This window comes from Podarcis melisellensis (genome assembly GCF_964234715.1).
Source record: "Podarcis melisellensis genome assembly, chromosome: 10".
In the NCBI taxonomy this organism is placed as follows: Eukaryota; Metazoa; Chordata; class Lepidosauria; order Squamata; family Lacertidae; genus Podarcis; species Podarcis melisellensis.
Window position 1 is genome coordinate 64545375 of NC_138542.1, and position 22980 is coordinate 64568354.

The 22980-nt window shown below is 44.6% G+C and overlaps 1 protein-coding gene and 1 long non-coding RNA gene across 3 annotated transcripts in view; one reads left to right on the top strand and one right to left on the bottom strand.

Moving 5' to 3' along the window:
• Positions 1-2399: 2399 nt before the first annotated feature.
• LOC309378880 lies at positions 2400-16497 on the bottom strand. 2 transcript variants are annotated; one of them, XR_014172242.1, is made up of 3 exons: positions 16306-16497; positions 5693-5813; positions 2400-4255 (listed from the first exon to the last, which is right to left on the bottom strand). It is a non-coding gene; the product is annotated as an uncharacterized lncRNA (long non-coding RNA). The 2 variants fall into 2 exon arrangements; XR_014172243.1 differs by lacking the exon at positions 16306-16497 and adding an exon at positions 7538-7662.
• The window catches only part of GYS2 (glycogen synthase 2), a 49382-nt gene continuing 40892 nt past the window's right edge, over positions 14491-22980 (top strand). The window contains exons 1-2 of the mRNA XM_081926982.1: positions 14491-15076; positions 22410-22591. Of these exons, the coding sequence (XP_081783108.1) occupies positions 14956-15076; positions 22410-22591 (303 nt within the window). The 5' untranslated portion in view covers positions 14491-14955. The remainder of the gene's footprint in view (positions 15077-22409; positions 22592-22980) is intronic.

Genomic DNA, 22980 nt, shown 5'->3' on the forward strand with positions numbered 1-22980 from the left:
TTCTTGCAGTGGGTGCTCTTTTTTAAAGAAATAATACAGAACCTCAGCGTTCAGATTTTATGTATGTGATGACGGGGTTGAGGGATAGAATTCTCCAAACATTTACAATCTGGCAGCTTTGCATTTATTATTGTTATTCGGATTATTAATATTACAAGAAGATGCTGTAGCCTTATTGGAGTTCACCGATTGGGTCTGCGTTGCTCCGGGACAGGAGGAAGGAAGTCAAAATGACACCGAGGTTGGTTCAAAGAAAGAGTTTATTCTGCTCTCCGGATAGCAGAAGGCACCTGCGTGGTGAGTCCACAGCAAGTACAAAGAAATGACAGGTTTCATGCAGTTTATATATCCTCCAGGCACCCTCTCACTCCTCCCCTAGGAGCCCAACCACGTCGGCGTACGTACACAGGTTGACATCACATATGTTCCTGCTCTGGTACTCTCAAGCATAAAAGGATCTTCCTAAAAGGATATTCCTGTTCCTACTCCTATCTTGGAGCAAGAGGTCACTACTTCCGAGAACATGCTCTGGCGTTAGTCCCAGACTTGGGTCTCTGCGTCATTTGTGGTCAGGACATAAGATATGTCTCTGTCTGTTCTACTGGTAAAGTCAAGGCCAGTCTTGCCGTCAAACTGATAAGGGAGAGAGCTGTGTTCTTGTTTTGCATTTGCTCAGCGGCTAAAGTTTATGCATTTTAGCTAAAGAGAAATGGGGATTTTGGTGCAGTTTAAAAACTGCCTGCACAGTCAGTTTTGGGGTTTGGGAAACCCATTCCTTCAATGCTAATTTTCTGCTTTTCTATAGGGTTGTATGTGACTAACTCATACGAGTACAGTTGTACCTCTGGTTACATACTTAATTCGTTCCGGAAGTCCGTTCTTAACCTGAAACTGTTCTTAACCTGAGGTACCACTTTAGCTAATGGGGCCTGCCGCTGCGCCGCCGCTGCACGATTTCTATTCTCATCCTGAAGCAAAGTTCTTAACCCGAGGTACTATTTCTGGGTTAGCGGAGTTTGTAACCTGAAGCGTCTGTAACCTGAGGTACCACTGTAGATCCATTGAAATCAACAGACTTCGGCTAGGTTAATTGAAATGTCTGGAAAAGATTACTTTGCATGCAGAGAATGTCCCTAATTCACCAAGAGTTTGAGGCCTGTTGGCTACTCTCACTTGGTTTAGCCAGCTAGTTTCTAGGAGCCACAGGTGAGAGCTGAGTTCAGGGTGGGGACCAAAGGTGGACAAACTGCCCCCAAAGGAACACCGTGTGTCCCCCATCAGAGGCACTAGCCCTCCCCTCTAACACCCCATAAAGCCCACACCGTACAAAGCCCTAAACACCCTAGGCTAGGCATCCCCATACTCAGCCCTCCAGCTGTATTGGAACTACAATTCCCATCATCCCTGACCACTGGTCCTGTTAGCTAGAGATGATGGGAATTGTAGTCCCAAAACTGCTGGAGGGCCAAGTTTGGGGATGCCTGGCCTAAAACTAGCTTAAGTCAGGAGGAGGAGTAAGTTTAAAAAGTGAAGGACCATATTATCTCTTAAGGCACTGGCCAGATCACTGATCTGGAGAAGCCCCACTCATGCTTGTTTAGTTTCCGTGTGAACTCTCGGCACCAGTATTTCAGTATTTCCCCCACTGATAGCAAACCAGCATTTACGATTTTGCTGTTTCACTTCCTGCTGAAAACATGTGTTTCTCATGAGTTTTTAGAGAACTAATTTGATTCAGTGATGGTCATTTGCTCTGTATTTTATAATCCTGTGCTAATCTGATGGTTCTGTTATGCAGCGACATATTTTTATGAGTTGATGCTTTGTAAATTGTCTCGCAGATGAATCTTATTTCACTAAGATCCAGTAGCATATGAAGCAGAGAGGAAAACTTGACAGCCAATGCATGTAAGAAGTACAATCTGAGTCATTTCCTCCAGGATCTATAAATCCTCTCTCTGACCCTGTTTTGAAAAGGCCTGTCCGAACCTCAACAATGGTGAATTTCTGCCTTGTTCACTGCAGATAAAAGGGATTCACAAATTATTAGTCAGTGACAAAACTCCTGGATAGATAAAACAGAATTGGCAGGTGGGGTGGGATACATTTGTATTTATAAACTGGGAAAGAGAGGCTGTGGCTCAATAGTAGAGCATGTTTTGCATGCAAAAGGACTCAGGTTCAGTTTTGATTCCTCCATTGCAGGGAGTTGGACCTGATTCTGTATACAATGTGGACATGACTGAACCAGATGGGCCCATGGTCTGATTTGGTAAAGCATCCTTTTCTGCTCCTGGAAGGAGGGCAAAAGTCTGAGGGAAGCAAGTGAAACCAGTATTCCCACTTGCTTCATTGTAGATGGAAATTAAGTCACAACACTGGCCGTTTTCACATCCATATTTTGACACACATAACACATTTTATTGTCAGAAAACAAACATGCAGCTTTTGTGCCATATTAATAGCACACCACAAAGCATTGTTGACGAGACGGCAAACTTGAATATTGGTTGTGCTGAAGCCTAGTTCCCACTGAGGGTAAATTTAAGTCTTGACTACGGGTCCATGGAGTCACGAAGAGTCGGACATGACTAAATGACTCAACAACAACAATGGCAATACAGTTTGAATCTTTCTCCTCCCGAAATAATGGCCTCCACACTGAATATTATCACGAAAGGGGTCCAGCTTAACTTTCCCCCTGACGTTCTAATTTTCTTACAGGAGGAACTGTTTTTGTTATGAGGGAGTTTTGCCACATAAGCTTCCACATGTGGTCTGACATTGTGTAGCCCCCAGACAAAGGTTTTTCACCTCAGTGAGAACTAAGCCTAAATGACAACAAAAAAATACAAGTAAATTCAAATGAGGTCTTCTCTTCTTGGGTTTACATGGTAAATGGTGGGGGCTGGATTCTGCTCTCCAAACTTGTTGAGTTTTACTACCAGGCGTGAGACAAGGCCTAAAGGATGGGTTTTCGCTTTGCTTCTGCAATCAAGCTCTACATAAATTTTATGAAATAAATAATTCACCAATGCTTAACAAATGCCATTTTTCTCGGCCGTCCTTTTTTGTGATGGTACTTGCTGGTACGGAATAATGGCACCTCTTTCTGCACCTGTGGCACTTTTATCAAGGCATGGGGACTGGCACCTCATTTTTTTAATCAAAAAAGAGGCATAAAGGTATAGAATGAAGGGTCGCCATTTGTCCTGCTTTACAGAAGACAGTTGTCCATCAAAGATTTCTTTGAATAGAAATTCAGAACTTCTTAGCATACTAGGAAGGTCTGCAGCCAGGTTACCTGTGTAACCTTACCTGCATAACTTCTCACTTAAGTGAGAATAATTGTATTTCTATTTAAATCACATTAATTCCCCCCCACTTCTAATTTTGCACATCTACCTATAAACTAACTCATTCAAATGTTGTGCATAGCTGCGGTGATGCATTTTCTCTCTCCTTTTTTGGTGATGTATAAATTGCCAACCAAGCAGAGCATCTCCTTCAGGAAAAACAACACGTACCCTGGAAGATTTCCGTCTATTTTAAAAGCAGGACAATAGCCTCCTTCGTAAAGAAAAGACACATGGCATGAAATTAGAAGGACTTTTCAGTCCTTTTTACCTGACAATAATAATAATAATTGTTCCTTTTATGAGAAGAGGCACCCGAGCAGAAGCATATACAATTTTGAAAGCAGGGGATGTTTAATAACCTCAGCCATGGCCGAGTATATTCTTAGGGCCAGAATTTGTAGTTTACCTGATTTGTTGGTTTCAACAGTGTTTTTTTGTTTTGTGGGGTTTTTTTAGGGTTCTTTGTGGGTGCCTGAAATTGTTTCCCTAACCCAGTTATTGATATCTGTGCTACAAATGCATGGCCCCTGGAATGGATTTGATTTGAAAAGCTTAACAATCTTCTCCCCACATCTCCCCACACAGCTCTATCATCCTGTCCAGTTTGGGTTTCAGCAGGGACTGCAGCATTTTGCTGCTGCTGCTCTGGGGACCCAGTTTCCTGGTATCGGCATCCAAGACGCCCCCCTGCCGTTTCCCAAATCGCAGTCCGAAAGGGTTGAAATTGAATTTGCTCCTGGTGAAGCGGAGCCTGCAAGAGATCTGGCTCTCGGTATCGCTCTCTTGGATGAGGTAGCAAAGGCTGGACGGATCTGCCGGGTTGAGAACCTCAGGGCCTCGGGCAGAGTGATAAGAATTCCTCTTGGCTTGGAAATCGTTGTCTGGATCTGCTGCGTCTAGGAGGAAACTCAGGAACAATAAGCCTGTAGTGGTATTTGTGGTTGAGTGGAATGACCCCAGTTTAGTAATTCCATGGTTATAAGATCTGGACAAACAGAGGAGCCACTTATGTAGTCTAGCTTGTCCAAAAGATCTGGCCTTGTTAGGCAAAACAGTTGACCAAGCACAGGTGACTTGGGGCATAGCGTGGGTTGCTGGCACCCGGGCTGGGGCAAGTGTTGAACCCCCTGGTGCACTGGGCAGCAGTTAGTCCCTTCGCCAGCCAGCATCTAATGAAGGGAGTCTCTCCTTGCAAACTAGCCCCAACCTGGGAGCACAGAAACGTGAAGCCAGGAGCGCTGTTGTGTTGGATCCTGTCTCTGCAGTGCAGCACCCTGGGCAACTCATGTGGCTCTGGCAGCGCTTTCCTGCCTTCCTCTTCCTCCCTCCTCGGTGAACGGCGCTGGCGCCCTCCCTCTGCTCCCTCTTGGACAGACCAGGGGTGGGGTGGACATGGTCGTCCCTTTGCCAGCCATGAGGAGAAGGAGGTACCACTACTGGCCCAGTCCCAAAGTCCTGGCCCGGGCGCTGCTTGCCTCCCCACAGCTCTGGCCTCGATGAAGGAGCCTATCAGGGGGCATGCTACATGCTACACCACTGACCATAGGAGCCAACAACTGGGGAATGTTCCTGAAGGAGAGAATGGATTCCAATTTGGGCAAACCCATTCATCTCTAAAGGTAAAAGTAAAGGGGACTCCTGACCATTAGGTCCAGTCGTGACCGACTCTGGGGTTACAGTGCTCATCTCGCTATATTGGCCGAGGGAGCCGGCGTACAGCTTCCGGGTCATGTGGCCAGCATGACTAAGCCGCTTCTGGCAAACCAGAGCAGCTCATAGAAACACCGTTTACCTTCCCGTCGGAGCGGTACCTATTTATCTACTTGCACCTCGTGCTTTCGAACTGCTAGGTTGGCAGGAGCAGGGACCGAGCAACGGGAGCTCACCCCGTCGTGGGGATTCAAACCGTTGACCTTCTGATCAGCAAGTCCTAGGCTCTGCGGTTTAACCCACAGTGCCACCCATGTCCTAGTCCCACATTTAAGGTGGCTGCCCAGCGCATGACCAGCTTGCCGTGACCTAAAGTGGCAGGAGATCAGAATGAGCTGACTTTTGTCCAGCAGCTGCTATGCCCTTAGGGTTAGGGTTAGATCAGCCATCCCCAAACCTTCGGCCCTCCAGATTTTTGGACTACAATTCCCATCAGCCCTGACTACTGGTCCTGTTAGCTAGGGATCATGGGAGTTGTAGGCCAAAACATCTGGATGGCCGCAGGTTGGGGATGCCTGGGTTAGATGGTCGAGAGCATAGAACACCCACAACCCAGGAATAAGAGAACCAGGGGAGAGACATGGTAGGCAGGACAGACAGATGGATAAATATGAAAGCCATACCTGAAAAATCAACCTGCAGGATAGATCTGATATCCCCGTGAACAGGTTTTCCCCAAGTCCCATTCTGACTGATGACTGCCAGCAGGAACGACAGAAGCAAAAGCCTGATCATGTCACAGTCCTGATCGCAAGGGTCGGCAGAGTGAGGAAAGGCGAGAAGACAGAAGGCGAGTTAGTGACAAGCCTCTTCATCTTACTGCATTTTGCAAAGGAGAAGAGTTGCAGCTCAGCAGTGGCATAGCGTGGGTTGTCAGCACCCGGGGCAAGGCAAGTAATTTGCACCCCCTAACCCGTGGATTTGCGCCCCCTAATCTGTGGATTTGCACCCCTTAACCCTAACCCCCAGATGTTGCGCCCGGTGCGGCTGGCCCCCCCTGCACCCCCCACGCTACGCCACTGCAGCTCAGTAGTGGGTCATCTGCTCTGTCAGTCAATCCCTGGCATCTCCAGTTAAGGCCGGGAAAGACTACCTCTGTGAAAACTCTGCAGAGATGCTGCCAGCCAGAGCAAACAATACTGAGCCAGATGGACCAATGGTCTGACTTGGTATAAGGTGGCTTCCTGGGTTCCTCTGCATTCTTATCTTTAACCAAGGAACTCTGAGCCATGTACATGGAGAATCTGGGTATACACCATGGTATTCTCACAATGATCCTGTCCTGTAGGTCAATCTGGCAAAAGCTTGTTTTTGTTATGTTTTTGTTACTGTTAGTATTATACATGGTGTCTTTGTTTTTAATTTATTGCATTCTATTCTTTTTCCTCCCTCCCCCTCACTTACCTTTATTTGTTAACATTGCTAAAATGTGTGTGTGTGTGTGTGTGTGTGTTTAAAAAACTGGCAGACTAAGCAAAGATTTGAACCAGAGATTCTGTTATATATTATACTCTTTTCACTATACTGGTCTGGTGCTCATAAGTTTTCAAAACTTTCCCAATCTTACTTAATTGTCATCTGGAAAGTAGCTAATTCCAACTAGTCATTAAGCCACCTTGAATTCTCTCTCTGCTTTTGTGTGTGTGTGTGTGTGTAGTTTCGGAAAGACAGGCTATAGACCGCAACAAATAAATAGCAATGCTCAGTGCTTTTTCTCCTCTAAAAAAATGTTTAGGGGTACTCTCCATTTCCCTACTCATATTGAAATACTGCCCCTCAATGAGGCCAAACTTAGATTCACAAAATGTTTAGGGGTATGCATCCCCCCAGGAAAAAAGCACTGGCAATGCTTACAGACTTTTATCATGCAAACTGCTTTCCCCGCCGCATCTATCTCATTCATATCTGCAGTCATTCATTCTCATTATGTCTTTTGTTTTTGCATTTTACAAGCGACAAATAGATAGTAAAATGCTAGAGTAAAGTACACACAAGTAAAGTCATGCATTACTGTATTTCTCTAACAGAACTTTTTCTAAAGCTCTTTCTAACTAACTCGAGTGTGAATTTGAATGAATGAATGAATGAAAACAAATAAATAAAGCTGGGGGAAAGGGCAAGAAAGAATGGGAGAAATAGACAGAAAGGTTGCACTAGAACGGCAAACAGAGTGCAATGAGAAAATATCAAGGAAGGAAAGGAAAGGTTTTGACAGAATGGACTGCAACAGAAAGTGCTGCAGAAAGGGAAGTTCTAGTAAAGTTAGAAAATGCAAGAGACATGAAATGTTATAGAATATATGCAATTCCAGAACTGGCACCTTGCCTCTGGAGTCATTCTATAAACTCCTCTAGCGATCTCAACAAATGCATGAAATAACATTCAGGAACTAATTCTGCCTTGATAATTTTTGCAGTTGGTCCTTATGGATGCCAGGTTCTTAGCACTTCAGAGTACAAAGAACTCACCTTAGTCAAGGAGTATCTGCCTCTTTCCGCTTCTCTCTCTCAAAGCAGCAGCCCTCTGTGAAGAAGACTGTTTTGCCCATCCTCTTTTTGTAGGCTTCATGAAGCTGTGAGGTTCACACTAACCATGATTTAATAGCAAGAATAAAGTGGAACCCTCTTTTGCTCCCACAAAACAATCCAGCACCGATCATCATCATAACAACAGTGCCGCCTGCTGAACAGTGTTTGCAGTGCACTGTTCTCAGGCTCAGCTATAAGTTTGAACTCAACAGAACCAGGACTATCATTTTAAGCAAACTTATTGTCCATGCTTGAAATCCTGTGTAGACGCACCTTATTCTTATTCTTCTTCTTTGGTGATCACTCATAGCCGAGTAAGATTGTCTTCCACAAACACGGTTTTAACAATGAGTCCATAAGTGACTGTGGAGGCCAATTCTGGATCCACACATCCTTCCACAGTGGGGACATTGGTTCCCCTATCAAAAATGACCTTGTGACGCACCAGCACACATTGGATAAGGGGCATATTTTGAAGCTAGCAGGGACTGAAGGACCCTGTTCTGCCCGCTGACTTGTTCCTGCACAAGCTGTCAAAGGGCTTATGGACACATATTTTCTTTTCTTTTTTAAAATTCATTTTCACTTTTAGCATTTATCATCATACATAAATCATATTCATTTTACAAATAGGATTCTCAGAATCTCCAGACTTCCCTCCATGGTTTCCCCAGATATTCTTTTCAAACTGCATCGTGTCGTATTCTCCGTAACTTTTTTAAAATTCCCCATTCTTTGTTAAATTTACTGTCCTCTTAATCTCTGATTTTCCAGTCATTTTCACCAATTTGGCGTAGTCCATCATCTTTACCTGCCATCCTTCTTTTGTAGATAGATTGTCCTCATTCCATCTTTGGGCAAGTAGCATCCGCACAGCTGTTGTAGCATACATAAATAGTCTCTTCTGATCCTTAGGTATTTCTGGACCTAAAATCCCTAGTAAGAAAGCTTCAGGTGTTGTTTTTTACCAAAGGATATTTTTAAACATTTTTTCCAACTCATTATAAATCATTTCCCAATATAGCTTTGCTTTTTTACATGTCCACCACATGTGGCAAAATGTGCCTTCTTTCTCTTTATACTTCCAACATGTATCTGTAGCAGTTCTATACATTTTAGCTAGTTTAGTAGGAGTTAGGTACCAGCGATACATCGTTTTCCTATACTTCTCTTTCAACATACAACATGCTGTGCATTTTAAATCTTCCCTCCATAACTTTTCCCATGATGCCAATTGTATAGTATATCCAATATCCCTTGCCCACATGGACACATATAGTGTCACCCTTCAGCATCATTAAATAGGACCTGAATGCACCTGCAAGCAGAAGGTCCCAGGACCATTTCCCAGTATCTCCAGGTAGGGCTTGGAATGGACCCAGCCTGGAATCCCGAGAGCCACATGTCTGTTTACATTCCAGCACAGTATGCTGGGAACTTCCATTGTGTGTATGTTGTTGTTGTTGTTTAGTCGTTTAGTCGTGTCTGACTCTTCGTGACCCCATGAGCACGCCAGGCACTCCTGTCTTCCACTGCCTCCCGCAGTTTGGTCAAACTCATGTTGGTAGCTTCAAGAACACTGCCCAACCATCTCGTCCTCAGTCGTCCCCTTCTCCTTGTGCCCTCCATCTTTCCCAACATCAGGGTCTTTTCCAGGGAGTCTTCTCTTCTCATGAGGTGACCAAAGTATTAGAGTCTCAGCTTCAGGATTTGTCCTTCCAGTGAGCACTCAGGGCTGATTTCCACAAGAATGGATCGCTTTGATCTTCTTGCAGTCCATGGGACTCTCAAGAGTCTCCTCCAGCACCATAATTCAAAAGCATCAATTCTTCGGTAATCAGCCTTCTTTATGGTCCAGCTCTCACTTCCATACATCACTACTGGGAAAACCATAGCTTTAACATTGTATGTATAGTTTTTGTTTTTCCTGTCTCTCTGAGAAGATGTAGAGAGAGAGAACATGTTTCTTTGTCCTGATTTATGATTAATAAATGTGTAGTTGTAGTATGCTTTCACAAGCCTCATGCCTATTCTGTGTGCGCAGTTCGATCTGCTGATAGTGTGGAGCAGAGGCCAATGGGTCTTTGCAGCGGGACGGCTGGAAGGAGACAACCCAGCTGGGACTAGCCAGCTGGCCTTGCGACCCTCTGCATGCCGACAGGTGGTGCTGAACTGAATGGACTAATGGTCTGGCTCGGTCCAAGGCTGTGTCCTTTGTTTCTAAGGTTCGATCACAGTTCAGAGTGTTTCTGCAAAAGAGCCCTTCTCACCTGTTTCTCGGTTCATCTTCTTGCAGACAACACCCGCCAGGACACTGTCAAGGAAGTTTTGGTCCAGAATGCACCGTTAGTATTTAATTTAAAAAATCCTTTGTATCCATCTCTAGCTTTCCCCCTCCTTCTCCCTTCCCTGGTTTCTTTGTTTGATGTCCTGCCAGAGGAATTGCCCCTGATATTTCAAAAACTTCCTCACCTTTTTGTGACATATTCATTGGTGCCAACATTTTGCCCTATTGTGGCTTTTGAACATTCTCTTTCTCTCTCTCTTTCTCTAGTGAATCAACATGGATGGCTACTTTTTTTGTGTGCTTTGTGATGAAATTGCTGCCACAGATCGTCTAAAAGTCCTGTTCCTATCAGAGAATTCCATATGAAAGTCATCACCGATGGCGCTAGATGCACATGGGTGACGTAAAAGGAATGCAACTTGGGAGTGGTGAAAGGGAGAGAATTAGGCTGACATCGAAAGCGGCTTGGTGTAGAAGTCGTTTTTTCTGCCAGCCATCCTCCTGCAGCACATATCTCAAGGCTCATAGGAACATCGGAATAAGATGCTTGGTCCATCTACACTCACTGGCAGAAGAAATTCTCCATGATTTCAGCCCTACCTGGGGAAGTCAGGAATTGACTCTGGAAGTCTCTGCATGCAAAGTTGCGACCCTATCACTGAGCTACACCTGATCCTTCCCCTATAATTCAGGACTAGAGTGGTTGCAACACTCCAGTGGTAAGGCAATAGGTTTAAATGGGTGTGTAGTGACCTCTGCTGGTATGCCGAGGCAATGAAAACTCTTGATGTGTTTTCTTGTTTTAATTCCTTTTTTTCTTTTTTTTCCCCTTTAAAAATTTTATTAACGTTCTTATGTCACATATGTATATATTGTCATATTACATTACAGGGCATATTATAATATAATTTCCAACACGTATACAAAGTTTATATACCAAATTTATGTACCTAAAGAAAGAACAAAGAAAAAACAAAGACATAAAGCCATTTCAAAATAATATTTGTACCAACACTACGGCCTTCCTATCAATCTCGTTGTATATTCTTTTTTTTTTTAACAAATGAATGTACTCTTATTATTGTATATTTCTTTACATTTTATCTAATACATTCCTATATCAACACGTACCCTTAATCTTGTTTCTTGGGTTGAGTTGATGTGTTTTCTTATGCATTTTGCATCAAGGGTACTCGTGTGACCTCCTTTATAGCGAGGATGGTAATATGGCGCACTGAGCAAGGACAAAATTAGCACACCCCCCCCCACTTGGAGTAGGTACCTACATAAATAAATATACTGTATTTTTCACTCCTTAATACACACTTTTTCCCTCCTAAAAAGTAAGGGGAAATGTGTGTGCATCTTATGGAGCGAATGCAGGGGGGAGGCAGGCGGGAAAAGCCCCCAAGAGCCGCACACAAGCTCCGCGCGGCTCTTGCGGGCTTTTCCCCAAGGAGGGAGAAGGGACTGACACCTTAAAGGGTGTGCAGCTCCTGTGGGCTTTTGCGGGAGGTGGGGAATACTCCCAGAGCTTGTCGGGCCTGGCAGGGGAAGCCCGCTGCCCTGCGGACGCTTTGCGCCGCTACCTCAGAAGCCAGAACAGCTAGAGAGAGTGCTGTGCAGCACTTCCTCTAGCTATTTTAGCTTCTGCCTTAGCGGCGCAAAGCCTCCGCAGGGCAGCGGGGCAGCCTTCATCCCGCTGCCCTGCAGAGGCTTCGCACGGCTATCCCTGGCTTTGCAGGCGGTTGGGGAAGGGACAGAGCACGGCTCTCTCACTTCTCCCACCTCCCGCAAAAGCCCCCAAGTGCCGCGCTCCCTTTAAAGAGCCACGCAGAGTGTTGTGGCTCTTGGGGGCTTTTCCCTGAGGAGGGAGAAGGGCAGCCCCAAGACTGCGTGGCTCATGAAAGGGAGCACTGAGCAGCGCCTGGGATGCATACAGGCTCTGCTCAGCGCTCCCTTTAAATACCGGTATATTTTTTTTCTTGAATTCCCCCTCTAAAAACTAGGTGCGCCTTATGGAGTGAAAAATACAGTAGGTTGCATTGTTGTTGTTGTTGTTGTTGTTTTGTTGTTGTTGTTGTTGTTGTTGTTGTTGTTATTATTATTATTATTATTATTATTATTATTATTATTATTATTATGTGCCCTCTCAGCCCTGTGTGGGGTAGCCACTTGCACCACCTTAAATCCCTAAATCTGCAGTGGGCTGTCTGGTCTAAGAGGAAGAATAACCCCAAAAAGGGAGGCTGAGGGCATAAATAATAAATAAGATTATGATGATGATGATGATTGATTTCTGCTTGGGCTTTTCCCACCAGTATAACCATCCTTGGGAGGGGAGGAAAGACAGCAAGGTAGCTATACTATATGTCTTCCCCCTGCCCCAACCAACATGGATGATAGCATCTTCATGTAGGGAATTTTCTTAATGGAAATGCTATGGGACCCTGTGTAGCCTAGTGGTTAGAGTGTTGGGAGTTCTCAGGGTGGTTCACAGAAAAGATCGACATAAAAACCACAATATATAGAATAACAATTTACCGTATTTTTCACCCCATAGGGCGCACCTAGTTTTTTTTTTTGGGGGGGGGGGGAAATCAAGGGGAAAAAAATTATTCCCTCCCAGCCGCAGGGCTGGGGTGGGGGAAGCCCGAGCTTTTAAAAACGCACCTACTGTAGTTTTTAGAGGAGAAAAAAAGCACTCCGCTGCCCTGCAGAGGCTTTCCGCAGCCATCCCCAAGCTAGAAGAGGGAGGCAGAGCGCTCTGTCTCCCTCTTCTGCCTTCAGGGACAGCCTCCCTAGCCTCCATGGGGCAATGGGTTGCCCCGTTGTCCCCCGAGCTTGTGGGGCTGGCGATGCTTCTCCCCACTGCCAGCCTCCAAACCAGGTCGGGGAATAGAGGGATGGCGGCGCTCTGCCTCCCCACTGTCCCCTTAGCTTGTGGGGCTGTCCGATACCTGCACGAAGCCCAGGGCGCACTGTGCAGCGCGCCACAGGCTTCGGGATGCAGGCTGCTATCTGCAAGGCTGGGAAGCCCGACGGTAACTTGCTAGCCATGGATGATCTAAGATAGGGTTGCCAAATTTCAAAAAGTGAAAATCTGGACAAAAAGGTTTTTGAGCTTTTCGTGCATAATCTCAAAAAAGAGAGTAGTTTTTGAACTATTTTAAAGGAAATTCACCAAAATCTACATCTGGATTTTCCTGGACATTCTAGTGATTCCCACTAGAATGGGGCGGATCCGACGGCCGGATCCTGGCAATGTATGGCAATGTATATAAGATGGCTTTTGCCAACCTGGTTTCCTCCAGATGTTGTAGATGACAACTCCTATTAGCCCGAGTAGTCATTCAAAACATCTGGAGGGAACCAGGCTGGTGAAGACTTGATACCAGAGATGGTACTCTTCCACGTGGGTTAAACCACAGAGCCTAGGACTTGTCGATCACAAAGTCGGCAGTTCGAATCCCCGCCATGGGGTGAGCTCCTGTTGCTCGGTCCCTGCTCCTGCCAACCTAGCAGTTCAAAAGCATGTCAAAGTGCAAGTAGATAAATAGGTACCACTCTGGTGGGCAGGTAAACGGCATTTCTGTGCACTGCTCTGGTTCACCAGAAGTGGCTTAGTCCTGCTGGCCACATGACCCGGAAGCTGTACCGGCCAATAAAGCGAGATGAGTGCCACAACCCCAGCGTCATCTGTGACTGGACCTAATGGGCAGGGGTCCCTTTACCTTTACCTTTTATGTCTACCATAAGCAGGATAAATCATGCCAAGATGGAAAATATTTTTGTAGCAGCTTGATTTGCAAAATGCATGCAAATCCCACTTGCCTCAGCTTGGGATGTAGGTTTACCTTTAATCGCTGAAGTGCAGACGAAAACAAAGAAGGTAATACAATGATTTGGAACTGTGTGTGAAAAAATAGTAGAAATAGTATAAATAATAATACAGTGAGTCTAATCAAACCCCCTTCTTTCTTTTTTCCTTTCCTCCCCCTTTCCCTCCCCTTTTTCTTCTTCCTTTTCCCTTTTCTTTTTTTTTTGTGTGTGTGCCTCCTTTCTTGGTCTTTCTCTTTTTGATTTGTTAAGAAGGAGATAAAGAGATAAAAGTGTAATACGAAAACTTCAGTAAGTCAAAAGTGATGTGTAATTTTTCTATTACTATTTATATATTGTTAAAATTGGTGAACTGTAATGAATTGATGCGACGATTACTGTGGTTCCCCCCCCCCTTTGTTATTGTTGAATTCGAAATAAAGTATTATTCTTCTCTTAAATAATAATAATTTAAAAAAAATGATTGCTGAAGTGCAGAACATCCACTTAGTGGTTTTTAATGGTAGGTGATGTTGCTGTGTTGTATTATAATATCTATGTACATTGATTTATTTATTGGAGTTTAGAATAGGACTGGGATAAATTGTGTTCGTTGAGCCCGTATTTTATACAATCTGTATATGATGTTTGTTTGTTAATGTGTGGTGTGCTATGCCTAATAAAGGATTTTGAATTAATTAACATCCACACCTCTGGGAAGAGTTTTGATCTGCGATTTCTCCACATGCCTCTCTGAAAATTTGGGCAGGGCTCCAACTGGGTGGCATTAAGGCAGTCTCCTCCCTCCTGCAGGATTGGCTTAAGGCAATTCACAGCCCTTTGGCTTATTCCTGAGTCTGGGGGCTTTCAGGAATGCTGAGCGATGAGTCCGGTGGCAATTCTTTACTACTGATCTGGGGCCCGTTCTTGCCCTCGCCGGACAGCTTGGATTTCCCCCCCTCCCCCTTCCAGCCAGCAATAACAGCAGCAGCAGAAGCCTCTTCGGACAAGCCTGGGGGATTTTGCTGAGCCAATTTAAAGGCTGGTGGGTCAGGCCGTTTTCTCAAACTCATCAGCTGTCAAGCTCTCTGGGCAAGTTTCGCTTCTTCTTGAAACCTCTTTGGGCTTTGTTTTCAGGCGGTGCTTTCCTCCCAGCAGCAGGAGGAAAATATCATCTTTTTAAAAGAAAGGCATAAAGGCTGTAAGGACTGAGTTGTGCCGTGTAACCCAAGCAATAGCCCCAGCATCACCAATGCCTCTGGTACGATCGCTCTCCGTCACCTCTCTCAATGGGCTTCCGCAGTGGGAAGATGAAGATCTCCCAGTGGAGGATTTATTACTCTTCGAAGTGGCTTGGGAAGTCACTAATAAAGGTTTGTACTCCTCTTCTTCATCATCTGCCTGTGAGCTATGGGTCATATTTTATTCTGGTTGCCTTAGCGCTGGAATCTGGGGAGGTAGAATTGGGGTTCCAATCTTTATTTGCTTGTCTTTAAAAAGTGCTCCAGACCTCATTGTTACCTATCCAATGATGGGCTATATAATATCACGAAACCATGAAAATTAAACCCAAACTGCCAAATATAATGCAGAAATCAACAAGAGCATTTCAAACACCTTGGTTAAAAACACAGCACAGTGGAACAGAACCTTTCAGATTCCAGCTTGAAGCCTGATCCTCATATGCTTTTAATTAAGGTATTGGAGTTTATATATTCCAGGCTGAAGCTGCAACCCTACATGTTATAAATTAAGGGTTGGAGAAACACTGTTAAAATGTTAATTAACGTTTTTGTTCATTAAGAACTGGAGAAGCCAAAGGTTATTTTAAGAGTAGTCCATCCTTTCGTAAAGATAAGGAGTCAAGGAACAGGTGTGCATTTATTTGCAGGAAGCGTGGCATGAGATCGGCACATGTAACTAACTGTACGTGGTGCCCACTGTGAATCGCTATGTGTCGCAGTTTTTGCAAACAGGTTTAACCCGCTTGAACATTCTCGCTCAATCCGTGGGATTCTCAGCAGAAATATATTTCGTTCATTCCCAGAGCGTAGCTGAGCTGGTGAATTTTGAACAAACTGGAGTACAAATTGGAAATCACCACCATTTAAAAAAAGAAAAGAAAGAAACTGAGAACATTGCAAACCCCTTCCCTGAAATGTTATCATCTAGATGTTTGGGGGACATACCTTGAAACAATTTCCCATCTTGGTGATCCATTTTCAAGTAATAAGTATTGAATGCATTACTTTAGTGTTCCTTCACTTATATGAAAAGGAACCACATTGCCCATGATTGGGAAGACTAAAAAACATTCAAATCTGGTGAATATTTTACTGAGGCTCCTGCCCTCCTACATTTCCTAATTTTGTTTCAATTCTAGCACAAAGGTAACTTTCTATGCTGCTTGTGTGGGATGCTAGAATTTGAAAACAGGTTCTGATGCTGGTGGCTTTTGAGTCTGTTAAGATCTGCTATTAACATAGAAGTATATGTCTGTTAGGAGTCTGACTGCACTTATTTTGTCCTCCTAAATATACTTGGCTAGATTTCCACTGTTAACACGATTGCTTTCACTGTGTCGCCACATTAGGACACTTACCTATTTGTATCCATTAATCCATCTCTGCATTTCAGAGTTGGAGTGATTGTTGAATTTGCCAGTTCAGAACCAGTTCAGACAACCATTTGTTATGCAGCAAGGTCTGCTTCAGGGTGACTTTTCAGTTAAAACTTTGGCACGGCAAGTAGGGATGGGGGAAGAAATCCAATTTGGGTTGCGTTTAAAGGTGAACCTTCCCAATTTGCACTTTCTGAAGCACTACAAAAAACTGAAGCATGATGATCCGTGGACATTTGCACTTCTCCCTATTTGTAATATGTAATGTGAACAAAAGGAGCTTGTGCAAAATCACACTAAAATGACAAGGATTTTTTTGGGGTGAAATGGGATGTGGGAATGTGGAGAACAGAAGAGTGAGGAAATGAGAAACTGAGAGGAACCGAAATTGACAGATATGCCCATCCCTTGTGGCAAGCGGGTCTTTGGAATTGCCATAAACAGGAACTCTCTGTGACTCAAAGGTTTTCAGAGAAGCAATGATCCACAATTCTGACATGTGTTAGAGAATTTGCATATCAACCTAACCAAAAATTCAGCTCATGACTTTACTATGATAAGAAAAAGATGTGCAATTTGTGCCCCTTGCATAGTTGCATGGCGGTTTGCATGGCTTAAAAACTATGTTCTCTTGAAGCATTTCCCTTCTTTCTGAAGGATAAAAGTAGCTGCTCCAAATCTTGCCATCATCTACCATTCTGCTTTGCCACTTACTCTCATTTTTCTTGGATGCTTGGAATTAGTAGTGAAACAAATTTATTCCCCCAAATTTGTTCCCCCAATTTCTCCTGGTTCCCAAAATGTATTGTGCTGCTAAACCTCCATATTTCCCCCTGAATATTTCACATTTTGGGGCATATCATTTGATATCTATAGTATTCGGCATTGTACTTTACTTCAAAAATTGAGGACACTGGAGAACAGTCATATAGCATCTGACAGACGACATGGAACTGTATTTAATATTTCACCACAGATGGCAAGTGAGCGGCATGCAATACAACCACAAGGATTCGAATGTATAAATTCCAAACTCAGAATGGCAAAAATTGCAAGTGTTGGCAAGCTTAGAATATTCGCAAATGATAATTTCAGCACTAGCTAGAATGGGCATGGCCTCCGGGTTGCTAATGGTTGACGAAGGGTAAGTTTGAAGGGCTTGTTTTTGCTTCAACCTTTGAGTGAATCAAACCTGGTTTTGCATCCTAGAGAGAAACCCAAATTATATCACGCGCGAGACACGCAAGCTGAATTTTGCATCGTCTTGGTACAATTGTGTTGCCTCTGTCTTTTTTCCTGGTGGAGACCTGTGCCTTTAACAGTTCTTTTAAAAAATGTAACGGATGCTACTAGGAGCCATTCTGGTGCAGCATACTGGGCAGAGACCCGAGTTCAAATCCCTGCTGCGACACAAAAGCGTAATAGGTAAACCCTGGGCTGTGAGAATAAATGATGGGCTCTGTGGGCATTTCCTCCAGCTCCTTAGAAAAGTTATAAAGAGATGTTCTCTTTATGATGTAGCTGCATGTTTCAAAGGCCAGGGCATTGTTTGTATTCCACAAAACATGCAGAGCCTAGCTGGGGAACGCCCCCCCCCAATGCCATAGTGTAAATGAGTTACAATGAGTAAATGATTGACCTCCCCTCTCGTTCTCTGTGTTGGCTAAAGGTAAAGATTTAAGCTGAGAGAGTCGTTTGTAAAAACTGAAATCTTAACCCGCAGGAGGACAAATATTAGGCTAGTCTCTGAAAACACATTGTCGAGGGTTGAAATTCTTCTCAGTAGTGCTGGAGACCGAAAAACAACATGAAAACGTATCAGGGACTTACGATGCTCTTTGTGATCATAGAATCATTGAATTGTAGAATTCGTCTTGTCCAACTCCCTGCAATGCAGGAATATAAGTGTTAATATATAGAAAATAAGCAGCAATATGTATAGGTTGAGCAGAAAGCAATCAAGCACACAGGCAACTTGACAGCAGTGCAGTAAGCCTGCAATTTACACTCATTTAACTTGCGCTCATTCAGCTTTATGTACTTGGCGAAACACAAGTTTTTAAAAAAATCAAAGGGGGTGGAAAGGGGCAGGCATCTGTGGGGGGCAGGCATCTGTGGGGCAGGCATCTGTGGGGGGAAGACATTAGCAATCTCACCTGCCATTGCACCCAATGTGTTTTGACTATAGGCAATTTTCGCTTCAGGCGTGACCGCTGAGCAAGTTGCGGGCTCACTGTGCATACGGTATGTTGAGCAAAAGCAACAAGAATTAGCCATGTATATAAGGAAAAAATGAGAGGTTTGACTTACCCATGTTATACATAGGAGAAGAGGAGCAGAAATTGTTTACCTGGGACCTGCCAAAGGTGATCAGGAATCAATGGGTCTGCCATTGCTATGAACTGCGCCATTGGCGTAGACATGTTGGGATCGAGCTTCCTTGATGGTGGAATTTGGGGTTTTCCTTTTAAACTTGCCATAAATGAAAGGCCTTTAACAGCATTGGTGGGTGTCTCCCATTAAATCACTGAGCTGGATGAGGCTTGTGGGTATGTTATAGAGGCTTCAGTGGGGCACTGTAAAATGCTGGTGAATTTTCATGAGGACTTGCTTTTTTTAAGTGATGCATAATTTAGGAGAACTGAAAAGAGGGGGGGGGAATCAGCTCTCCTAATTTCTGCATCACTTTTTTTTTAAAAAAAGCAAGTCCTCGTGAAAACCCATCAGCATTTTATAGTGTGGAGTTCTCCTAAATCGCACATCTTTGTATTCAACTTTTACCCTTGATGCACATCTTCGTGAAGCAATTTTTCCTTAAACGATGCATTTTTGCACACTGTTTTCACCAATCAGTGCATTTCTTTCTGCACACTTTACCCTAGTATATCCATTTTTGTGCATGTTACTTCCTCAGCAATTTGACTTCACCCTGGAGGCACACTCCATTGTCTGACATTTAAAGGAGAACGTACCCAATCCACTCTTTCCAGAACAATTCACAACTGAAATACGTCCTCAGAAATTCAGTTTTCTGAATTTTGCTGTGCGGTTCCTCAGCCAAGTAATGTGCACCCAAAAATAATAATACATAGATTGTGGTAAAGTGTGCATTAAAATGTATATAACTAATGAAGATGACATCCAAAAATGTATTGTGTTGGGGAAAGTCTGCTTTGTATTATTATCATGGCCTTTTAGCCAAGAAGGCTTTCAGAGTGGTTTGCAAAAATCACTTCTGCAGGCTCACCTGCAGACACAGCACATGAGGAAAAAAGCAACAGGAGGAAGGAGGACAAAGCAAGCTCAAATTCATAAAGTTACACTTGCTTAATGCTACGCTGATGTCCTTGGTGGTTCTGCTGCCCTAATCAACAACATTCCCCCTGCCCCAAGGCCAATACAATAATATTTACTTTAAAAGGTGCCTACCCACCGATTTCCAAATGCCGTGAACCACCAATAGAGGGGCAGAAGTGACTTTGCAGGGATAAGTTTCAAGAAACAGGAACTATTGCTTTAGAAATAATACAGGCAGCTGAAATAATACGGGCAGCTCATGAGATTCCTTCCCAGTCGCATTTCTGGGCATTCCACGTGCTGGGATGACCAAGGCCGGTTTTATCATCTTAGGGATGCTGAGCTCTGAGTCTGCATTTGGATTAGTATCTCTGGCTGGGCACTTGGGCTATATAAGACGACAGAAGCTGATCCACCAGGCACAGCGGGTGTGGAATGCGTCCGCAGAAAAATCATGGCGAGGGGAGCAAGGAGACATGACTGTTTACCTGACCTGCTCTGCATTGCCGCGTGCCAGACTTTGGGAGGGCGGTGGTTTAAATCATCTCACTTCACGATATCCGTGGATGTTAGCTGTGGTACCTAAATGGAACATCCAGGTTAAGGGGCACTTGTGTTGTTTAGTCGTGTCCGACTCTTCGTGACCCCCTGGACCAGAGCACGCCAGGCATTTCTGTCTTCCACTGCCCCCCCCCCCCAGTTTGGTCAAACTCATGCTGGTAGCTTCGAGAACACTGACCAACCATCTCGTCCTCTGTCGTCCCCTTCTCCTTGTGCCCTCCATCTTTCCGAACATCAGGGTCTTTTCCAGGGAGTCCTCTCTTCTCATGAGGTGGCCAAAGTATTGGAGCCTCAGCTTCAGGATCTGTCCTTCCAGTGAGCACTCAGGGCTGATTTCCTTCAGAATGGATAGGTTTGATCTTCTTGCAGTCCATGGGACTCTCAAGAGTCTCCTCCAGCACCATAATTCAAAAGCATCAATTCTTCGGTGATCAGCCTTTTATGGTCCAGCTCTCACTTCCATACATCACTACTGGGAAAACCGTAGCTTTAACTATACGGACCTTTGTTGGCAAGGTGATGTCTCTGCTTTTTAGGATGCTGTCTAGGTTTGTCATTGCACTACACTGGAAGGAAAGCAGCAGAGGTGGGCTGTTGGCCGTTGTGCTCTGCTTGTAAGCTTCCCAAAGGCATCTGGCCGGTCAATGTAGGGGAAAGGATGCTGGGTTCGGGGGCGACACTCTCATTAAACAACTTGACACACTTCTCTCAGATGGCACACCCGGGAGGAGTGGCGGGTCGGTGCCTCCCAACCTTCTCATGGCCACCCAGGACTCACCCACACCTTCCCTGCCACCACAATGCCACACTATAAATGGGTAGCAGAGGCCGCCTGAACGATTGTGACGTTGAACAAGTATACAATACTTTCACGCAAACACTTTCGCATTTGTTCAGTGTAATGTGTGAACAAGCTTCCTTGCAAGGTATGGACCCCAACAGAACAGGGCCAACAGAGGTCAGAAGTGTTGTGGAGGGGTGCAGGCAGACGCGGGAATGTTAAGGGAAAATATGCCTCTGTTTATGTGTGGAGAGAAGGCGAGAGGAGAGCTTGGGGCTTCTTCCAGATTACCTGTTAACTGACTGTCATCTTGATTTGTTTGCACGACGCTCGTGAGAAGGTTAGATGGTGCCAGCTGTTCACTGAGCATTCATTCTGATCTGTTTTGTGAAGTTATATAATGTTACATCAAGCAATTGCTGCCCCACACTTTCCCCTGGCTCTGAGCCTTCTTGCCTTGGTGGTGGGTCAATGGTGAAGGGTCAGAGGGAGAAAAGGGTGAAGACTGGGACGAGGAGGTGATGGAAGCTGAAGAGGTAACAGGGCTTAATGAGGTGGGAGAGTCTGTGGGAGAGACAAGTCTCCAGAATCAGAGGCAGAAGCTGAAGCAGGAGGGTGAGAATTCAAGAGGCATAGGCTTGGTGAAAAGTCACAGGTGTCTCCTGCTGCAAGCTTTCCTCCCCAGAAGAGGCATGAAGAGGGCAGAGAAGAGGTTGGCTGCACACAGGCACAGTCTCTGATTGCTTGGGAAAACCTGGTGGGGAGGCAGTGGCTTGCAGCAACAGATTTTCATGGAGGTTGTTGTTGTTGTTGTTTAGTTGTTTAGTCGTGACCGACTCTTCATGACCCCATGGACCAGAGCACGCCAGGCACTCCTGTCTTCCACTGCCTCCCACAGTTTGGTCAAACTCATGCTGGTAGCTTCGAGAACACTGTCCAACCATCTCATCCTCTGTCGTCCCCTTCTCCTTCTGCCCTCCATCTTTCCCAACATCAGGGTCTTTTCCAGGGAGTCTTCTCTTCTCATGAGGTGGCCAAAGTATTGGAGCCTCAGCTTCAGGATCTGTCCTTCCAGTGAGCACTCAGGGCTGATTTCCTTAAGAATGGAGAGGTTTGATCTTCTTGCAGTCCATGGGACTCTCATGAGTCTCCTCCAGCACCATACGTCGGTGCAAATAGGATGTGAAAGCAATAGTGTTAACAAAGGAAATCTGGCCAAATATAATTAGGACAATGTAAGTATAGTCTCACCCATAATAGGCAGGTTAGACCTGCGGGAAGTGAATGTGAGGGCTACTCCTTTCAGAACATAAAATCATAGAATTGTAGAGTTGGAAGGGACCTCAAAGTTCATCTAGTCCAACCCCCTGCAATGCAGGAATCTCAGCTGAAGCAGCCATGACAGATGGCCATTCAACCAATATAAGCTTTGCTTCTCCTCTCACAGTTGGTGGCATCTACACCGTGATTCAGACGAAAGCCAAAATCACGTTGGACGAATGGGGGGAAAACTACTTCCTCATCGGCCCTTATTTTGAGCACAACGTGAAGACCCAGGTGGAAGTCTGTGAACCTCCCAACGGAGCCGTGAAAAAGGCCATAGAATCCATGAGAACCAGCGGGTGCCAGGTAAATGGGATTTCTCTCCTTTTGTTTCCTGAGGCAACTAAGCTGACTCACTCGGAGATTAGCTGGTTCTACTAATGCTCTTGTCTTTCTGCCTGACATACTGGTCTCGGTCAAAGTCGATTCATTCAAGGTTATTTTTGAGAAAGGGACCCGTTTATCCAATTACACGTTTTAAGAGTGCATTTATCTGGAAGTCTGCTTAATGGGATTTCGGCCTTTGGCTTTCCAGTCCCCAAATAATGCAGTCAGATTTCTGTAGACACAATATGACCTTATCTTTGCCTGGCTGGATAAGCATGTAAATCTATCTATCATCTATCTACCATCTATCATCTATCTATCTATCTATCTATCTATCTATCTATCTATCTATCTATCATCTATCTATC